This window comes from Selaginella moellendorffii, unplaced genomic scaffold (genome assembly GCF_000143415.4).
Source record: "Selaginella moellendorffii unplaced genomic scaffold, v1.0 SELMOscaffold_42, whole genome shotgun sequence".
Taxonomy (NCBI): Eukaryota; Viridiplantae; Streptophyta; class Lycopodiopsida; order Selaginellales; family Selaginellaceae; genus Selaginella; species Selaginella moellendorffii.
This window is the reverse complement of record NW_003314303.1, coordinates 753,186-774,714: the sequence shown is the minus strand read 5'-3', so window position 1 is coordinate 774,714 and position 21,529 is coordinate 753,186. Positions and strand designations below refer to the sequence as shown.

The following is a 21,529-nucleotide window of genomic DNA, read 5'->3' as shown; positions in this document are numbered from 1 at the left end:
TGGAATACTTTACATCATAAAGGCAGTCGTCAAGTCTTTTAAGAACTTTATAAACATAGCTAAAATTGCCTCATCCTATTTCCTGATAGTGGAGTAAGAATGAAGATCATACAAATTCTACGCACCACAAATACCTTGATTTGATGGAACTCCTCATGGTAATGCAATGAAGAGCCAAAAGTGGAGACACATCCTGTATGAAAATACCAAAGTTATGAAAGAAAAATGAAAAATAACAACATACCCTACCTAGCCCTCTCAAGAAACACATCAGTGTTAAAAAAAGGTTCTGGAAGCATGGTGGGGACATGATGGGCTGTTGCAGAGACAATGTCTTTGCATTCTCTGCTTCTTGGTTCAAATATTCATCTAGGAAAAGAAGAACAGAATGAAAAAAAGCCGAGTGATGGGGAAAAACAGTGAGAACTTGCGATGGGGTTCTTGGGAGCAAAGACACCACAAAGTATTGGAAAAACCAAATCAGGAAAAGAATGAACTCTTGGCATTTCAGAAGAAGAAAAGAAAGTAAACTAGAAGACATTAGAAGAAAGTGCAAACATAAACAGTACTAGGACATGGTTCATTTCAGTGGCATTGACACAGCGCCTCAGATTTGGATCGCGAATCAGCAGCAGCAGCAGGGTCATAAACCCTAGAAAAACATTACAAAACAAAAATAATTTGCTCAATATGCAACAGGCGCAATCATGGTTAGCCTGCTCTCCACACTGTTCTATCATTGGATAGTTGGCAAGCAATCACCCAACAGGAACAACAATGGCGACTCATTTTTCACAGTGCTTTCTTTGCTTGTTAACACTTTGCATGCGACACATGTTACAAAGCCTTCCATTGGCCAGGAGCAAACATCAGCATGATTATTCACTAGTTAAAAAAATAACCCTTTTACAGTTCACATTGAATTGGCTAAATTGGTGGTCCAAAAATCCCTCCTTATTATGATAGATTGCTGGAAGTTTAATTCTTATTTGGACACTAGCTTTCTCGTCTGCCTTCTTGGCAATTGGTCGAAGAGCCGCGTGGGACATGCTATAAAAGGGGACCCTTCATCCAATTAAACCTCAGTCCATTTGCATTTCTAACTTCTCTTCTCATGGCCATGGCTTGTCACGATCAAGATGTAACACTGCTCAGCTTTTGGCCCAGCCCCTTTTCCATGCGAGTCAAGCTTGCACTGTTGCTCAAGGGCATCGAGCACGAAGATCTCCCCCAGGATTTGGGTAACAAGAGTAAGCTCCTACTCGAGTCCAATCCAGTTCACAAGAAGGTCCCGGTTCTCATCCACAAGGGCAAGCCCATCGCAGAGTCGGCCATCATCGTCCACTACATCGACGAGGTTTGGCCTGGAACATCGCCACTCTTGCCGCAGGACGCATTCCTCCGCGCACAGCACCGCTTCTGGACTGATTTCTTCGAGAAGAAGGTATTTCTTCGAGAAATTTGCTGCTATAACTCTTCTTGCTTATCGATCACGCAGATTTCCGACTCCTTGGACCGATTCATCCGCAGCAACGGCGCTGCCGTGAACGAGGAGTTCATCCAAGACTGTTTGCTTCTCGAGGGAGCTCTGGCGGAGCTGGGCGATGAGGAAGAGGGCCCCTTCTTTGGTGGCGCGAGCATGTCGTTCTTGGATGTGATGCTGGCACCCTCTGCGGTGTGGATCCCAGCGCTTGAGCAAGTGATGGGCTTGAAGCCCACGAGCCAGGAGCAATGCCCGCGTCTCCACAAACTCTTCGGGGCTGTGACCGAGCATCCTTCGGCAAAAGTGGCACTGCCACAGATCGAGAAGCTCAAAGAGTTTACCCAGGCTCGCTTAGTGAGCGATCATCATGTTTGGATAGCTAAAGCCAGCCCTTAGTACAAAAAGGCTGAACCTCTAGTTCTGTCGAAAATGAAGCGCGAGCATGGAGATTGGGATTTTCAGATCCAAGCAGCCCAAGAAGGTCAAAACGAAGGGTGAGATTACTACATGTATTCTACCACCACCTCTGGATCCAAACAAGCCAACGTTGGTTTTGGATATGGACAACACCCTCATCCATGCCCGACAGGGGCAACGCTTAGGCTCTTCAGCGGGAAAGTTGTGTAACTGGAGTGCTTGGCTATGCGGCCTGGTGTGGACGAGTTCCTGTGAGACATGGCAAAGCTCTACAAGATAGTTGTGTTTACTGCAGCTATGCAGTACTATGCAAACAAGATTCTGGACAAGTGTTAGGCACCAGGTCAGGATAATAGGATAAAGAAAGGGCCTTGCAATCAAGTGATCACCCCTTTAGCCAGTTGGTTTAGGGTGTAAGGGATAGGATCCTAACAACAAGCTTGACCCTGAGGAATTGATCACTTACTGCCTATACCGGTGTGTCTTGCAAAGGAGGGGAAACAATGATCAAAGACTTGTCACACTTGGGTCACAACTTGAAGCGTGTGGTGATCCCCACTCCTTTTCCTTGCAGCCCAGGAATAATTGGAAAGGGTGGAAGTATTCGTATCGCATCTCAAGGATATTGGGTTTTTCCTGGAGACTTTTGCTAAGGTGGACTAGCAATTGACCATATTGCATAAGTTGTTCAATTCTTCCCCATAATGTTGTATTAGAGCTTTATCTTGCACCATGGTAATAATTTTAAATGCCATTCACCTCAGCTTTTCATCATCATCTAGTGTGATCTATTAGTCTTAAAAGACAAATATGTATTAGTATTGTGTAACTCATTGTAGAGCCTTAAGATGTTCAGCTAATAGTAAAGTATCCTATCTATTTCCTCAATACTACACTAGCCTCAACCTTGTAGAGTATATGATTAAGATTTTTTGTTAAGCAAACAATAATGGATATACCTAAAATATGCTTGGATGTTCTAAAATATTCTATCATCTAACTTATTAACTTTCTTTAAAATATAATAAATATTTCCTTTTTTAAATATGTTGATTTTAATTTTAATTTCCCTTTTCTAGCGAGCATTTTATTCTTCAAGAGTGGACACAGAACTAGAGCCAATGAGAGCAAACAATGTCTTCATCTTTTCCAGAGTTTTAGTGGATAAAGTGAATGTTGGCGTGAAAGAGTTATAACACACAAACTAAGAGGAAAATGAAAAGTTGTGAACTTTCTCATTATGCAAGTTTATTTCACCATGTAGGCCAAGCCATTAGCATGCCAGAGCACTGCATCACTGACAACTTTTTGGGCATATGATATCACCAACAAGAAATTGAATGTAAATCTTTCCAAGAAGAAAATCATCCCTATCATTTGTTTCCCTTTAGCTTCTCCTTATGTAGGAAGGAGTTCAAGACTGCTGCTGAGAAGATCAAAGGCCTCTAGATCTTGAGAGTTACCAACATCACTGTTACTCTGAGGGATATAAACATGTTGGGATGGAGCTCACTACAGTGCATAAGAGGTCACTAAAGTGTCGCCGGTTGAGAATCAAGCTCATTTCGCCCATTTTTCAACAGTCCAACTACCCAACTAATCCAACTACCCACAACACCACTGGATGAGCAAGTGTTGGCTCATTAGTTTGTGAGCCAGATTTGTGATTGGGAAGTATTGGGAATTTTGAGAGTTGGAATGCTGGGCAAGGGTGGGATGGCTTGTGCTTTCATTTTTTTTGAGTTCTTCCTCATCTCTCAACCACTGCCAAGAGTTCGCAGAGTTACAATTGTAGATTAACTTAAGGATGAAATGAGTTAAACCACCAGTTGACAGTGCCGTGAGGAACAGCGATAGCATCGCCTTTCTTTACATTCGCCGGGACTCTCCGCAAAAGTCAGTCCTACTTTACCATTTCCTGAACGAAGAGAGGAAATCCCGGAATTTTAGCATGCATGAGAAAAAAATTCACATACTAGAAAATCAATCTCTTACCTTCGAGCACATAAAAGATCTGATTAGAATTGGAGTATTTCGGCATCAGCATTGAGACTGAAGCGTGACGCCCCAACCCGAGCTTCCTTCAACATCTTGGAGTGGCTGCCGAGCCAAAACTCATAATCCCGCCATTAGAAAAGTGGTCAGGACAGGTTTACTGAAGAAGTATTTTGTGGAAAAAATATAGCCCTCTGAAATTTATTACCTGATGTTGCGAGAGGGGAAATTGCAGTAAAAAATCAATTTATCTTTGAATTAAAATGGATTTGTTGTTACAAATTTATCCACGGGAGTTTATTTCCAGATCAAGTCGTTAATGAACAGGAGCGTGGTAAATTAAATCTAATTTAACCTTTAGTTGATTATCCAAGTTAAATTCTTACAAATTGGTTACAATCAAGTTATCTTTTTTTCCTACCCTAATAGAATATCCGTCACACTGTTCACGAGATCATCTGGTAAAAGTCTCCAGAATTTACCAGCGGTCAATGTCGTGCGGCGGGTAAGAAGCTTTGAATTTGCGCTCTTCCAAAGGCACGTTTTCTTCTTTCTAGGTCTTCCTCTTTATATCATTCCTTTCTTCGCGATCGAGGAGCTCTTTCGCGAGCGCCGGGCGAGGGATTCTCCATTCCAAAGTAAGCGCGCACGCGAGAATGTCAGGGATTGATGGATCTTGAGGTAGATTATCGTTTGGTACAAGGCATGAGCAATTCGGGATCTTCTCCAGCGGGAGCACCAATCGATCTTGCAGGAGGAATCGAGAAGGTATACGAAACCGGCATTGATTTTTCTTGCGTGTCGATCGAGCCCCTCAGATTTTTCTTCCAGGAGTCGAAGCTCCGAGGAATAGCCTGGATTGTCCAGTCCCGAGTTCTCGATGGATCCCCGTAAGTGTTCTTTGCTTTTATTTTTTCTTTCTATTCGTGTGTCTCACCATATGATCTTCCAGTTTGGCTTTGAGATTCCAGCTGCGAAGCATAGCGTTCTTTCAACGTGTGCAAAAGCAAAACCACCGGGTGTAGTGGCAAGACTTATGGGTCTCGAGACAATGCCGGTAGAGACAATGGGTGACATGCTTAAGAGGAACGGCTCTTCGTTGGAAAGGGCGAAGATGATAGAAGCTGTCTCGCGCAAACTCTCGAGACACAGTCGCAAGCTGGCCAGTTTTCAAGAGCCACAAAGTCAGTGCTGGGCGAGACTTTCCGGGAGGGAACAACACCGAATTACTCTCCGAGGGTTACGCACCGATCCCGGCAGCTTTTGGAAGCGATGCGGTCTCTCGAGCCGAGTAAGGACAGCTTTCTCCAGTTTGAAAGTCCAGTGGAGCCTGTGAATGAGGAGCCTTTCAGGGGTTTCATGGGCGCCGCAGAGAGAAGTTCTGGCGCACAGGGCAGTAGCTGGATTCGTGAGCCACTGCGGATGGAACTCGGTCCTGGAGAGCGTCTCCAGCGGCGTGCCGATCATCTGCTGGCCTCGGATATACGAGCAGGGGCTCAACCGCAAGATCATGGCGGAGAGCTGCCGCATCGGGGTGGAAGTTTGGGACGTGAGGAGCTCCGACGCGTTTGTGAAGCGGGAGGAGATTGCTGAGGCCATTGCGAGGATCTTCAGCGACAAAGCTCGAAAGGCGAGAGCGAGGGAATTCAGGGACGCGGCGAGAAAGGCAGCGGCACCGGGTGGTGGCTCTCGGAATAACCTGATGCTATTCACAGACTTGTGTTCTAGCGACACTCGATCGTGATCTTTGGCTTCGGTCTAACAAACTGTGGTCGCTTTGATCTACCAGTGCAAGATCTCAGTTGACAAAATCAAATTCTTCTGCTGTCTTGAAGCCGGGGTTCCAAGGATCTTTCTAAATCAAACAGTGAACAAGCTCGGGACAGCCCCGGGTGGTGGGCTTGGGAATAACCGGGTTAAAAACTTCAGTGTTCTACCGACATTCACGAAGATCTCTTCTCGAATATCTCTTCCCAGTCAATCGTGACCTAACAAAGGTACAAATTATGTTCTGGAACTCCCCTCGCTCCGTGGATCACACGGACTATATAAAGCGCGACTCCAGCCTCTCGCATTTCCAGATCTTTCTTCTCGATTTCCAATTCCAATGGCTTCTAGTGATCAAGATGTAACACTGCTCAGCTTTTGGGCCAGCCCCTTCTCGATGCGAGCCAAGCTTGCACTGTTGCTCAAGGGCATCGAGCACGAAGATCTCCCCGAGGATTTGGGCAACAAGAGCAAGATCCTACTTGAGTCCAATCCAGTTCACAAGAAGGTCCCGGTTCTCATCCACAAGGGCAAGCCCATCGCGGAGTCGGCCATCATCGTCCACTACATCGACGAGGTTTGGCCTGGAACATCGCCACTCTTGCCGAAAGACGCATTCCTCCGCGCAGAGCACCGCTTCTGGAGCGATTTCATCGACAAGAAGGTATGTTCTATAAATCTCGAGAAATCTACTCGATCTCACGCCTTTGCTTGTACAGCTGCTGGACTGCTTGATGCGTTTCGTGCGCGGGAACGACAAAGATGCCGCAAACGAGGAATTCATCGCCAACTGCGTGCTTCTCGAGGGGGCCTTGACGAAGCTGGGGAGTGAACAAGAGGGTCCCTTCTTGGGCGGCGCGAGCTTCTCCTTCTTAGATGTGATGCTCGCTCCCTACGCCCCCGGGGTTGTGGGAGTGATGGGCTTGAAGCATGCCAGCGAGGAGCAGTGCCCGCGTCTCCACAAGTTCTTCGAGGCCGTATCCGAGCATCCCGCTGCCAAGGGCGCACTGCCCCCGGTCGAGAAGCTCAAGGAATTAATCCGAAATAAGTAGAAACCTTTGCATGAATAACACTTTTCCAGCCATATCTTGATTGAGCATATGGTCATTTTTAATTGATAGCTAAAACATTGATCAGACAACATAATGACAATGTCACTACTGTTTGGATTGATCGCATTCTACAATTCTACTGTTCTCTCGAGACCTCATTTTCCAATCCATTCCGGATCCATGGAAAGTGTGACGCTGCTCAGCTCCCGGGTGAGCCACTTTTCTCTGCGAGTAAAGATTGCATTGCTACTCAAAGGCATCGAGCACGATGATCTCCCCCAGGACCTGAAGAACAAGGGCCAGCTCCTGCTCGAATCCAATCCAATCCACAAGAAGTTCCCGGTTCTCATCCACAACCATTGTGGTTATTGTTCAGTACATCGACGAGGTCTGGCGCGGAGAATCTCCTCTGCTGCCTCCGGACGCTTCCCTCCCCGCAGAGTATCGCTTCTGGACGGATTTCATCGACAAGAAGGTATGTGTCTCTAGAGCCACACATCCCTGATGTGATCCATCGCACAGCTTCTGGATTGCTTGATGCGATTCATGGCGTTCTCGTCCTTCGTGAAATTCGGGCTGGGACGAGATGCCATGCGTGGAGACGCCAAGAACGAGGAGTTTAGCGAGAACTACGAGCTTCTCGAGGGAGCATTCACGAAGCTGGGCAATGAGGAAGAAGGCCCATTCTTTGGCGGCGCGAGAATGGCGTTCTTGGATGTGATGCTTGCCCCCTACGTGGTGTGGATCCCAGGGATTGTGGGCTTGAAACCCGCGAGCCAGGAACAGTGCCCGCGTCTCCACAACTTCTTCCAGGCCGTGCTCGCGCATCCCGCTGCCAAGCTCGCGCTGCCCACAGTCGAGGCGCTCAAAGAGTTTCTCGTGGCTCGCTCCGCGGTGTACAGAGGAAAGTGATTGAGAGAAAAAGGAATATGCTTAATTTTATTAGAATATTCTTTTACGTGGTAGAGTACATACGTATCTCAGTCCGTCTGCCTTCTCGGAAATTCACATACGAAACAAGCCCACTCTTGCCGCAGGACACATTCCTCCGTGCATGGCACCATTTTGGACCGATTTCATCAACAAGAAGGGACGCTTTCTCTTCAGAGTGTCAAATCCTTGATATGATCTATCCCACAGCTTGTGTGGAGACAACCAAGGTTAGCCATCTCTTGAAGGCAAACATCTTAGATTTGGTGCACTTTTTATTTAGTGTTTTTCTTTGATTTGAAACTTGGCAAATGGTCATTGCCCAACCTGTGATCTCTCTAGAGATGTTCTGAAGAGCACAAAATGGCAGACCTCCAAATGCACACACAAATGAGGGCAATAGGACAAGTATTGCCAATGTTCATGGTTTGTGGAACATACTCTGGTTTGCCAAAAAAAAAGAGACCAATAGTAGAAACATTGTTGTAAGCACTCAGGTGAAGTGAGACATTGGGTGATAGTTAATTGGGATATCAATCTTTTGGGTGAGATCATCAGATAAAACTCACAGACGTAAGAATGCTCTTGTGGCACATACCCCATAAGTGGTTTCAAAAATATAACGTCATGCTACTAAATTTTGTTTCCCAAAAAAGAAAAAAAAACAGTATTATTTCCCATTAGTCATTGCCCAGCATATGCTGCCCAGTTAGCAAACATTATTTAGTTCTATTACATTAAAAATTAAATTAAAATAGTATTAAAATAACATATATGAAGAATTGAAAAAATAACTATATGCATATGTTTTTTCATAGAAAATTATCAAATTCCTTAAAGAGAATTATAAGATCTAAATAACACAGCAAATCTCCACTACAAAAGGTTGAATGTTAATGCTGATCAATTGGCCACCTCCTATTAGCTAAAAGCAAACATTAACATCATTATTCATGATTATTTGATTATTTGAGGCCAGGCAGGTGTTTCAGAAAAACCCAGTGAAGAATCTTGTCAGCTGAAATGTTGCTATTGCAGCAATTGCCGTGGCTAGGGATCTGGAGGAGGCATGGTGATTGTTTGATGGGATGCCTTTCTACAGTCTCATGTCATGGATAACGATGATCACTGCCTATGCAGATTGCGGAATGGTTGATAAAATGAAAATTTTTTTTCTTGCACTGGCACATAGAGACGTCATCTGTTGGAACATGATGCTTTTGTGCTATGCCCAAAACTGGCATCTGGAGGAAGCCAGTGCCCTCTTCAATGAGATGCCAGAGCGAGATGTTTCGTCATATACAACAATGATATCAGTTTTGGCATCAAGAAATGATTTAGAAAATGTGAAGGATCTATTTGATTCTATGCCATTACGAACTATAGCCTCTTGGAACTCTATGAATATGGAAAATGCCACGAATGGGCAAATGGCCATTGTTTTCTTTGAGATGCTCGAGTGGGACTGCTGCTCATGGAACAGCCTCCTGGGTGCGATTGCAGAGTCTGGGAGGATCAATGATGCAATCATGATATTTCAGAGAACCCCTTTCAGAGACACAACCTAATGATCACAGCAATGGGTTCTCGCGGCCATATCCGTGAGGCTCAAGCTCTCTTCGCTGTGATGCCACAGAGAAACCCTGTCTCCTGGAGCACAATGATCAGAGCTTATGCATAGTAGGGACTGGCCATGGACACAAAGATTTTGTTTGATTCCATAGAGTTGCACAACATGGTCGTGTGGAACTCACTCCCTAGCTGCCTACCTCACGAGTGATTGAGTGGGCAATGCTAGAAAAGTGTTTGATTCCATGCCTGATCGAGACACGGTATTGTAGACATTGATGATCTCCACCCACACCATATGGGGCCAGATGTGCACTCTTCAATTCCATGCCGCAGTGTGTTGTGGCGGCATGGAATGCAATCATCTCTGGCTACATGAGGAGCAACAATCTCGATGAGGCGCAGCTCCTCTTTGGTCTGATGCCCCATCGCAATGCCCTGACGATCAATGCCATGGTCACAGTACTTGCATTTGGTGGCAGGATTGAGCAGGCCAAGCTCCTCTTTGATTGATTTGCATCGCCCAACTCCGCAATCTCCATGCTCAAGGACTAGGCGAGGCATACGCTCAGTCCGGGAGGATCAAGGAAGCTAGGGTGCTGTTTGATCGCTTGAGCCCGGAGAGTTAGGACTGTAGCACGATCAGAGTGATCATCGATGCATATGCCTGGATTGTGGATGTCGCGGAAGTGCGGCAGATCTTCTCTCAAATCAAAAATCTAGTCTCTTGGACAGTAGTGATCACTAGCATCACCCACAATCCCAGATTGCATTGATCGGCACTGGATCTTTTCCGTGAGCTCCAGCAGGAGGGCTGGAACTCCAGCTAGATCTGCTACAGAACACATGTATGCGACATGCATTGCTGCACCTTCCTCTCCCACCCCACGCAGCTTGGCCACCTCCCATTGGCCAGGAGCAAACATCAGTGTGATTATTCGCAAATATGTGGTTAAAAAAATAACCCCTTTATAGTTACCCCCGGCTGCGATTGGCTGGATTTGGCAGCCCAGAAAGTTTAGCAACTCCTGATAGACTTCTTGAAGAGTGCATTCTTGAGAGCTTGAGCAGCCAAGGGGCAATTTTTTGCTGCTGGATGCATCAGAGACTTGATGAAGCTCTGGAATGTAAGAGAGAATCCAGGAAGAAGAGCGAGCTTTCCCTAGTGGATGGCTTGATACTGCCTTCCAGATGCTGGTGGTGGAGCATCTCATGAGCTTGTAGAATGTCACCCCCAGGGAAAACATGTCAACTTTGTCAGGGTGGCTGTGATCATTGTTGATGAACTCCATTGGGAGATATCTCAAGTTGCCATCGATTCAACTGGCAAGGCATAAGTTGCCAATCTTGTAGACATGATTGCAGATGTAGATCTTGTCAAGCTTCACGTCCAGGTGAGTATGCGAGTGTAAGTGCTTGAAAGTGTTTAAGAGTTGTCATAAGAAAAAAACAGAATTGAGCTGTTTACTTGAAACATCGCCTCAGTTAGCTTCTTCTCCTTGAATGTCCATGCAAGGCTCTCATCTCATAGATTCATCTCACACAGCTCCATTTGGATATATAAAAAGTCATTCTCGAACCATGAAAAGAAGAAGTGCACTACGTTTTCATGGCAACCTGGAAGCTGGATAAGTTTTGAGAAAGCTAGTGGTAATACTAAAAGAAAAAAGCCAACTCACCAAGACACAAAAGTGCCTGAACTTCTCTCAGTGCTTTCCTTTTGCAAAGAGAAAAATTTGCCAAATCAATACCATCATCTCTCGAATATAGTGACAAACCGATCTCCCTCATTTAGCAAATGCCAATTGGAATACTTTACATCATAAAGGCAACCGTCAAGTCTTTTAAGAACTTTATAAACATAGCTAAAATTGCCTCATCCTATTTCCTGACAGTGAAGTAAGAATGAAGATCATATAAATTCTATACACCACAAATACCTTGATTTGATGGAACTCCTCACAGTAATGCAATGAAGAGCCAAAAATGGAGACACATCCTGTATGAGAATACCAAAGTTATGAAAGAAAAATGAAAAATAACAACATACCTTGCCTAGCTCTCTCAGGAAACACATCAGTGTTAAAAAAAGGGTTCTAGAAGCATGGTGGGGACATGATGTGCTGTTGCAGAGACAATGTCTTTGCATTCTCTGCTTCTTGGTTCAAATATTCATCTAGGAAAAGAAGAACAGAACAAAAAAAAAGCCGAGTGATGGTGAAAAAAAGTGAGAACTTGCAATGGGGTTCTCAAAAACAAAGACACCACAAAGGCATTTAAGAAGAAGAAAAGAAAGTAAAATGGAAGACATTAAAAGAAAGTGTAGACATAACCAGTACCAAGACATGGTTCATTCTAGTGGCATTGACACAATGCCTCAGATTTGGATCACGAATCGGCAATAGCAGCAAGGTCATAAACCCTAGAAAAACATTACAAAACAAAAACAATTCACTCAACATACAACAGGCGCAGTCATGGTCAGCTTGCTCTCCACACTATTCCATCATTGGATAGCTGGAGAGCAATCACCCAGCAGGAACAGCAATGGCGACCCATTCTTCACAGTGCTTTCTTCGCTTAACAATCAACACCTTGCATGCAACATGTGTTGCAAAGCCTTCCTCTCCCCCCACGCAGGTTGGCTGCCTCCCATTAGCCGGGAGCAAACATCAACACGATTATTCACTAAGACATAGTTAAAGAAATAAACTTTTTACAATTACCCCCAGAAAGTTCAGCACTCCCTCTTTATTATGATAGATTGCTGGAAGTTTAATATTATTTGGACACTACCTTCAGCCTTCTCGTCTGCCTTCTTGGCAATTGGTCGAAGAGCCGCGTGGGACATGTTATAAAAGGCGACCCTTCATCCAATTAAATTAAACCTCAGTCCATTTGCATTTCTAACTTTTCTTCTCAATTTTCCATCTAGCCATGGCTTGTCACGATCAAGATGTAACACTGCTCAGCTTTTGGCCCAGCCCCTTTTCCATGCGAGTCAAGCTTGCACTGTTGCTCAAGGGCATCGAGCACGAAGATCTCCCCCAGGATTTGGGTAACAAGAGTAAGCTCCTACTTGAGTCCAATCCAGTTCACAAGAAGGTCCCGGTTCTCATCCACAAGGGCAAGCCCATCGCAGAGTCGGCCATCATCGTCCACTACATCGACGAGGTTTGGCCTGGAACATCGCCACTCTTGCCGCAGGACGCATTCCTCCGCGCACAGCACCGCTTCTGGACTGATTTCTTCGAGAAGAAGGTATTTCTTCGAGAAATTTGCTGCTATAACTCTTCTTGCTTATCGATCACGCAGATTTCCGACTACTTGGACCGATTCATCCGCAGCAACGGCGCTGCCGTGAACGAGGAGTTCATCCAAGACTGTTTGCTTCTCGAGGGAGCTCTGGCGGAGCTGGGCGATGAGGAAGAGGGCCCCTTCTTTGGTGGCGCGAGCATGTCGTTCTTGGATGTGATGCTGGCACCCTCTGCGGTGTGGATCCCAGCGCTTGAGCAAGTGATGGGCTTGAAGCCCGCGAGCCAGGAGCAATGCCCGCGTCTCCACAAACTCTTCGGGGCTGTGACCGAGCATCCCTCGGCCAAAGTGGCACTGCCACAGATCGAGAAGCTCAAAGAGTTTACCCAGGCTCGCTTAGTGAGCAAGTGAGCGATCATCATGTTTGGAAAGCCAGCCCTTAGTACAAAAAGGCTGATGTTCACCTCTAGTTCTGTCGAAAATGAAGCGCGAGTATGGAGATTGGGATTTTCAGATCCAAGAAGGCCACAGCCCAAGAAGGTCAAAACGAAGGGTGAGATTACTACATGTATTCTACCGCCACCTCTGGATCCAAACAAGCCAACGTTGGTTTTGGACATGGACAACACCCTCATCCATGCCCGACAGGGGCAACGCTCAGGCTCTTCAGCGGGAAAGTTGTGCCACTGGAGCGCTTGGCTAAGCGGCCCGGCGTGGACGAGTTCCTGCGAGACATGGCAAAGCTCTACAAGATAGTTGTGTTTACTGCGGCTATGCAGTACTATGCAGACAAGATTCTGGACAAGCTTGACCCAGATGAATTGATCACTCACCGCCTGTACCGGTGTGTCTTGTAAAGGAGGGGAAACGATGATCAAAGACTTGTCACACTTGGGTCGCAACTTGAAGCGTGTTCCTTTTCCTTGCAGCCCAGGAATGGAATCCCCATCCCAGCTTTCAAGAATCAGAAAGGGTGGAAGTATTTGCATCGCATCTCAAGGATAATGGGTTTTTCCTGGAGACTTTTGCTAAGGTGGACTAGCAATTGACCATATTGCATAAGTTGTTCAATTCTTCCCCATAATGTCGTATTAGAGCCTTATCTTGCACCATGGCAATAATTTTAAATGCCATTCACCTCAGCTTTTCATCATCATCTAGTGTGATCTATTAGTCTTAAAAGACAAATATGTATTAGTATTGTGTAACTCATTGTAGAGCCTCAAGATATTCAGCTAATAGTGAAGTATCCTATCTATTTCCTCAATACTACACTAATCTCAACCTTGTAGAGTATATGATTAAGATAATTTGTTAAGCAAACAATAATGGATATACTGAAAATATTCTTAGATGATCTAACTTATTAACTTTCTTTAAAATATAATAAATATTTCCTTTTCTAAATATGTTGATTTTAATTTTAATTTCCCTTTTTTAGCGAGCATTTTATTCTTCAAGAGTGGACACAGAACTAGAGCCAATGAGAGCAAACAATGTCTTCATCTTTTCCAGAGTTTTAGTGGATAAAGTGAATGTTGGCGTGAAGGAGTTATAACACACAAACTAAGAGGAAAATGAAAAGCTGTGAACTTTATCATTATGCAAGTTTATTTTACCATGTAGGCCAAGCCATTAGCATGCCAGAGCACTGCATCACTGACAACTTTTTGGGCATATGCTATCACCTAACAAGAAATTGAATGTAAATCTTTCCAAGAAGAAAATCATCCCTATCATTTGTTTCCCTTTAGCTTCTCCTTATGTTGGCAACAAGGAGTTCAAGACTGCTGCTGAGAAGATCAAAGGTCTCTAGATCTTGAGAGTTACCAACATCACTGTTACTCTGAGGGATATAAACATGTTGGGATGGAGCTCACTACAGTGCATAAGAGGTCACTAAAGTGTGGCCGGTTGAGAATCAAGCTCATTTCGCCCATTTTTCAACAGTATAATCCAACTACCCACAACACCATTGGATGAGCAAGTGTTGGCTCATTAGTTTGTGAGCCAGATTAGTGATTGGGAAGTATTGGGAATTTTGAGAGTTGGAATGCTGGCTTGGGATGGCTTGTGCTTTGATTTTTTTTGAGTTCTTCCTCATCTCTCAACCACTGCCAAGAGTTCGCAGAGTTACAATTGTAGATTATGAAATGAGTTAAACCACCAGTTGACAGTGCCGTGAGGAACAGCGATAGCATCGCCTTTCTTTACATTTGCCGGGACTCTCCGCAAAAGTCAGTCCTACTTTACCATTTCCTGGACGAAGAGAGAAAATCCCGGAATTTTAGCATGCATGAGAAAAAAATTTACATACTAGAAAATCAATCTCTTACCTTCGAGCACATAAAAGATCTGATTAGAATTGGAGTATTTCGGCATCAGCATTGAGACTGAAGCGTGACGCCCCAACCCGAGCTTCCTTCAACATCTTGGAGTGGCTGCCGAGCCAAAACTCGTAATCCCGCCATTAGAAAAGTGGTCAGGACAGGTTTACTGAAGAAGTATTTTGTGGAAAAAATATAGCCCTCTGAAGAAATTGCAGTAAAAAATCAATTTTATCTTTGAATTAAAATGGATTTGTTGTTACAAATTTATCCATGAGTTTATTTCCAGATCAAGTCGTTAATGAACAGGAGCGTGGTAAATTAAATCTAATTTAACCTTTAGTTGATTATCCAAGTTAAATTCTTACAAATTGGTTACAATCAAGTTATCTTTTTTTCCTACCCTAATAGAATATCCGTCACACTGTTCACGAGATCATCTGGTAAAAGTCTCCAGAATTTACCAGCGGTCAATGTCGTTGTGTAAAATTTGGCGGCGGGTAAGAAGCTTTGAATTTGCGCTCTTCCAAAGGCACGTTTTCTTCTTTCTAGGTCTTCCTCTTTATATCATTCCTTTCTTCGCGATCGAGGAGCTCTTTCGCGAGCGCCGGGCGAGGGATTCTCCATTCCAAAGTAAGCGCGCACGCGAGAATGTCAGGGATTGATGGATCTTGAGGTAGATTATCGTTTGGTACAAGGCATGAACACTCCGATATTCGGGATCTTCTCCAGCGGGAGCACCAATCGATCTTGCAGGAGGAATCGAGAAGGTATACCAAACCGGCATTGATTTTCTTGCGTGTCGATCGAGCCCCTTAGATTTTTCTTCCAGGAGTCGAAGCTCCGAGGAATAGCCTGGATTGTCCAGTCCCGAGTTCTCGATGGATCCCCGTAAGTGTTCTTTGCTTTTATTTTTTCTTTCTATTCGTGTGTCTCACCATATGATCTTCCAGTTTGGCTTTGAGATTCCAGCTGCGAAGCATAGCGTTCTTTCAACGTGTGCAAAAGCAAAACCACCGGGTGTAGTGGCAAGACTTATGGGTCTCGAGACAATGCCGGTAGAGACAATGGGTGACATGCTTAAGAGGAACGGCTCTTCGTTGGAAAGGGCGAAGATGATAGAAGCTGTCTCGCGCAAACTCTCGAGACACAGTCGCAAGAAGCTGGCCAGTTTTCAAGAGCCACAAAGTCAGTGCTGGGCGAGACTTTCCGGGAGGGTACAACACCGAATTACTCTCCGAGGGTTACGCACCGATCCCGGCAGCTTTTGGAAGCGATGCGGTCTCTCGAGCCGAGTAAGGACAGCTTTCTCCAGTTTGAAAGTCCAGTGGAGCCTGTGAATGAGGAGCCTTTGAAGACGCCAACTCTTCTCCATCTCTTGTTGAACGGACATGAAGGGCAACGTGCTGAAACTCGAAAGAAAGTCTCTATTGATAATGGTTCGACGAGGATTGTAGTTTTGAAGCCTGGTCCGGCAAAGGGACGACAAGAAACAGGGTCCTGTTCTCCACCAGTACATGCTAGCACAAGAGAAACTAGACAATTTCACGAGAAGGTGATGATCAACAAGCCGCACTCTCCAGATTTTCGGGAAACAACCAGCAACAAAGTCTTTGAAACGCAACCGCGATTTCACAGGGAGGAGTTTGAGCCCGACTCTCCAGCCAGGGAGAAAGTACTGCACGCTGTCACCGAAACCTAAACGCAGCAGCAATCTGCCAGGGAGTTCGTTATACATCGCCTCAGAGATGGCTCCAAGGATGCGAAAGAAATCGCTCAAGAGATCACCAGGAAGGCTCGGGAGAGTGCTTTCAGAGACGTCAGCTCGCATTTGCCTTCGCCAGAACGGACGCCACTGGACATCCAAGACGCTTCCACTCCGACGCTGAGACGATATATCAGTTGCTACCAAAGTTTGGAAAGTGCGAATCTTACGACTTCTTCACCAGCATACCAAACGACGCCAATAAAACTTTCGAGAAAGCAGGCTCTCGTTGACGAAGACCGGCCTGGAGACACGCTAGAACAGAGAACCTTTTCTGAAGATTATGATACACGACTGGCGCCTCAAGTTGAAATCGTAGAGGTCTGGTTTCCAAGGTGGTCTTTCTCTCGATGACGAATTTTTTCAGGCCACTGGAAATGCGAGCGAGACGTTAGACAAGTCCAGTATCTATTTTGGAACTTCGCAAAAGACACTCGGGAGGTAATGCTACCTATGAACAAGGTTTCTTTTCTCTGAATTAACGTGGCGTCCTTGCAGAAACTCGTCGATTTTTAAAAGCACCGAATCGGGGAGTAAACACAGGGAAACCTGTGGCTGACACTCGTCTAGCAGATCTTGTCTACGTTTCTAAGGTACTTTTGGCGTCCAAGAATCTGCCCCTTTATGAGTGTGACAGTCGAAGGCCTGTGGCTATTTCTCAAGCTTTTCAGACGCTGGAAGCCGATTATCAAGGAAATCCTGACAGTTTATCTCATCGCCGGTTTCTCTTCGACGTCGTCAACGAGATTTTGGCTCGGAAGTCTTGTAAGCCTTCGAGCCGGGGGCTTCTGCGAGACGTTTGGAGTGAGATATGCCATAACACAGGCCTCCAGCAGCAGTCAGTCGAAGGCCTTCACCAGGGAGATGTTAGTAAAGAGGCAAACTGGGCAGGCACAGAGGAGGAGCTACAGAGAATAGCAGTGCAAATTGCGAAGGAGATTTTCAGCTTTCTACTGGATGAGGCTGCCAGAGAGTTACTGAAGTCAGGAACCTGCGACAAGTGTCCACTCGTTTTCCCCGAGACGGAAGAATGATTCTTTCCGGAAAAAGCCAAGGTGGAAGGGCGAGGAACGGGCTTCGGTGTGTCAGCTGGCCTACTCCACCAAAATATAGCGCTTCAGGTTCGTTCTTTCTTCTTCTTCTAGAGAAACTGCATTGACAATATGATTTTTGCAGGCAAACCACATGTGGTACTCGTCCCGTATCCTGCTCAGGGGCACTTTTCGCCAGTTGTATTCCTCGGCAAGAAGCTGGTAGAACTCGGATGTGCAGTTACCATTGCCAACGTGGTTTCCATTCATGAGCAGATTAAGGTATGAATTTCAACTTGGTGCGATACTATTTCAGGAGAGTTCTCTAGAACCTACTGATGAAGATCTTATCTCTATTTGAGATGATCTCCTCTGGCCTTCCCCGCACTCGAACCACTTGTTCGAAGAATAGCTTTGCCACATTTTCCGCATCAACTTCCGTTGTGGTGGGTATGAAATGTGCTATCTTAAAAAATCAGCCCACCACCACGAATATTGCATCAAACCCCTCATTTGGGGGGAGTCCCGTGATGAAGTCTATCATAAGACATTTCTACAGACGATCTGGAATTGAGATGTTTTGTAACAAGCCCCTATTAACTTTAGTCACGGTTTTGACCTGTTAACATGTTGGACATATCTTTACATAGTCTTGAACGTTCTTAGCTATATTTGGTTAATGGTACTTCCTCTTGAGTAAGCCTATTATTTTGGGCATTCCGCCGTGTCCCACAAGAGGTCCGTCATAACATTCTTCTAATGTTACCTTCTTTAGTTCCCCTTCTAGAATATACACCCTTGTTTGCTTGTAATAGATGAGTCCGTTGCGTTCTGCATAACCCGTTTTCTCTTCCATTGGCAGCTCACCTCTTTGGTGAGCTTCCCGCGCCTCCAAATTCCTCAGCAACACTTCTTGTGCTAGACCATCGTTCTCATATGCTACCCGCACATCATCCCAAAAGGTTTCTGTCATGCTGGATATTGCCAACTTCAAGCTCGCTTTCTGACTTAGTGCATCCGCCATGATGTTGCTCCTCTCAGGCTTGTACAGAATCTCGCAATCAAACTCAGCCAAAGCATTGGCCCACCGACCCTATTTCCCTCTCAGGTTAGGCTGTACAAGAAGTGTTTCGTTGCCACATTGTCCGTGTAAACCTTAAAGTGTCTCCCAAGGTAGTGTCGCCACTCCTTGAGTGCCTTGACTACCGTAAATAATTCCTTCTCGTGGGCAGGCCACTTTCGTTGAGCCTTGTCCAACTTCTTCAAGAAGAACGCTATTGGATGGTTGTCTTACTTCAAACTGTGTCCAACGCAAAGTCTGAAGCATCCATTTCTACCTCAAAGTCCTTACCAAAGTCTGGTAATTCTAACACGAGAGCCTTCCTCAACTTCCCTTTGAGGTGGACAAATGCCGCCTCGCATTCTGCTGTCTATACCATCTTCCCTTTTCCCGTTTGGTCCGTTAAAGGTAGGGCTACTCTCAAATAGTGTTTGATAAACCTTCGGTAGTAGTTGCATAGCCCCAAGAATGCCCTTAATTGGTGTACATTCGATAGTCGCTCCCAATCCTGAATCGCTTGGACCTTCTCGGGGTCCACCTTGAGCCCGTCCTTGCCCACCACATGCCCGAGAAACTTTACCTTTTGTTGAGCAAAGTCACATTTGCTCTCTTTAGCATACAGCTAATGTTCCCTTAGTTTCTCAAACACCTTCGTCAAGTGTTCAGCATGCTCCTCTAGCATTTTGCTATAGATCAGGATGTCGTCAATATAGACGACCACAAAGTGATCCAGATAGGGTATAAAGATATGGTTCATCAACACCGAAAATGTTGCCGGCGCATTGCATAGCTCGAAGGGCATCACCAGAAACTCAAAGCTTCCATACCTTGTTTGACAGGCTGTCTTCTCAACATCTTCCTCTGCTACCCTGATTTGGTAGTATCCTGACCTTAGGTCAATCCTCGAGAAGTATTTTGCCTTTCCCAACCTATCGAATATGTCCTCAATCCTTGGCAAAGGGTATTTGTTCTTCTTTGTATACTTGTTAAGCAACCAGTAGTCTATGCACATATGCATAGATCCATCTTTCTTTTTCACAAATAACACCGGTACCCCATATGGCGACTTGCTCAACCTAACATACCCTTTGTCCACCAACTCCTTTAGTTGGCGCTTGAACTCCTCGAGTTCCTTTTCATTCAAACAATAGGGGGGACAAACCACCACCTTAGCACCCTCAACCAGCTCAATCTTATGTTCCATCGGTCGTGCGGGGGGCAACCCCGTCGGTAACTCCTCTTGCATGGTATCCTGGAATTGGTCCAACACCCGCCGGATCACTAAAGGTACTTCTTCCCTTCCCGTCCTTTTTGTCACTCTTCACCGAGAGTAAGTTGTAAGCTCTTGAATTTGAACTTCCCAGGAGGTCACCCAGCCCAATACTATTCAAACCCAAAGACGCTTAACCCCAAATATCCCAAGACCCTTAACCGATTGGAAAAGGGGGTGCACTCTTGTTCATGGGCCCTTTCCCTCTATATTTAAACCCCAACGGATCGTCTCTCGAGTCGTTCCCTTTGGTTGCTTACATAAGCACAAAAATGCTGCCTTGGTTCCTTTAATGAGTTGTCCTCTCGTGGACACTAGATTTAGGCAGGAGTCTTTGGCTTTGCATTGCCCTACCTTTAGATCCTGGGCCTCCACTCTAGATCTTCTTCCTTGGGCATTCGCTAGTACCACAAGGTTCCTACCTTGTCCATGCAGGGCTACCATGAACCGATTGAATCAATCCATCCCAAAGATTACGTCAAATCCCGCTATGTCCAACACGGTGAAATCCATGTCTACTTTCCATGTCCCTACTTTGACTCTCGCTTGTCAAAGCACTTCATCGGTGCTTTGGCTACCTTGAATAAACTCTATAGTCCTTGGTTCGCCCAGCCGCTACATTGTTAGTCCAGCTTGCCGGATTATGTCTGTAGCCACAAAATTATTCGAAACACCCGTGTCAATAAGGATCTTAACAAAGCTACCTCCAAGCTTCCCTCGAAGGGCTAGTAGATGTCGCGAACAACTCTCTACCAAAGTTTCTCATGTAATGAGTAACTTTGAGCTAGGGATTGGATCATATATCTCATTTTGGATTTCACCCGACTTAATGGCCATATTGGCTTTGGCCTTCTTTAGGTAGGGACATTCCCTCGAAAAGTGTCCCGCTTCGCCATAGTTGTAACATACTTGTTTCCCACACTGCTAACTAACTTGACCTTTTTATCCATGGGTTTGTTTCTCTTTGCCTAACTCCCCCACGTACTTGCTCGCTGACCACCGGATTTGCCTTTCTGGAACCCCCGAGGACTCATTTTTAAAGAAACTCTTCTTGAATTTCTTTTTGCTATATGTTCCCCTTGGTTTGGCCCCTTTGCTAAACGTGGACCCGACCCTGTCGTCTTCCCCTTTTGCAGGTTATCGTTGAAATGCACCTTGATAGCTGCATCCAATGCTTCCTTCTAATTGGTCAAGTTCCAACGCATCACCTCGCCGCGAGCCGAGGTTTGCAAGCTTGATATGAAGGCATGGAACACATCCATATCACCCATATCCGTGACCAGTATCCTCTTTGCCATAAACCCATTTATATACTCTTGAATGGTTCCGGTCTGCTTCAGCCTACTCAGCTCATCCCTTAGGTGATGAGTAGCATTCGGAGGAACATACGTCGCGCGAATCCTCACCTTCATCATTTCCCAAGTGGCCACCGATCCTTCGTTGGCCTCTGTTGTTCTCCACCAAGACTTGGCATTATCTGCCAAGTATGGTTTTGCACATAGGACCTTCTCCGAACTCGGTAACCGCAATGCTCGGAAGTAGTCCTCCATATCGTAAAACCAATCCTCCACCACCTTATAGTCATTCGCTCCCTTGAAGACCGGTGGG

General features: G+C 45.4%; 4 protein-coding genes across 4 annotated transcripts in view; all 4 read left to right on the top strand.

Annotated features, from left to right (window-relative positions):
- LOC9635898 (anthocyanidin 3-O-glucosyltransferase 7) overlaps nt 1-5,729 on the top strand; it is a 21,501-nt gene extending 15,772 nt beyond the window's left edge. Inside the window, exon 6 of the mRNA XM_002979764.2 lies at nt 5,250-5,729. Within this exon, the coding sequence (XP_002979810.2) occupies nt 5,250-5,639 (390 nt within the window). The 3' untranslated portion in view covers nt 5,640-5,729. The remainder of the gene's footprint in view (nt 1-5,249) is intronic.
- Nucleotides 1,098-1,951, top strand: LOC9635896 (glutathione S-transferase U19). The gene is made up of 2 exons (XM_002979762.2): nt 1,098-1,444; nt 1,499-1,951. Exons 1-2 carry the CDS (start codon nt 1,115-1,117, stop codon nt 1,877-1,879), a joined length of 711 nt encoding a protein of 236 aa, XP_002979808.2. The 5' UTR covers nt 1,098-1,114; the 3' UTR covers nt 1,880-1,951.
- Nucleotides 5,730-5,929: 200 nt separating the features above from the next.
- Nucleotides 5,930-7,672, top strand: LOC9635503 (probable glutathione S-transferase). Its single transcript, XM_024684720.1, has 3 exons — nt 5,930-6,326; nt 6,382-7,189; nt 7,237-7,672. Exons 1-2 carry the CDS (start codon nt 6,003-6,005, stop codon nt 6,712-6,714), a joined length of 657 nt encoding a protein of 218 aa, XP_024540488.1. The 5' UTR covers nt 5,930-6,002; the 3' UTR covers nt 6,715-7,189; nt 7,237-7,672.
- Nucleotides 7,673-12,110: 4,438 nt separating this feature from the next.
- On the top strand, nt 12,111-13,047 carry LOC9635893 (glutathione S-transferase U19). Its single transcript, XM_002979759.2, has 2 exons — nt 12,111-12,474; nt 12,529-13,047. The coding sequence occupies exons 1-2, from the start codon at nt 12,151-12,153 to the stop codon at nt 12,877-12,879; spliced, it is 675 nt and encodes a 224-aa protein (XP_002979805.1). The 5' UTR covers nt 12,111-12,150; the 3' UTR covers nt 12,880-13,047.
- Nucleotides 13,048-21,529: the final 8,482 nt, after the last annotated feature.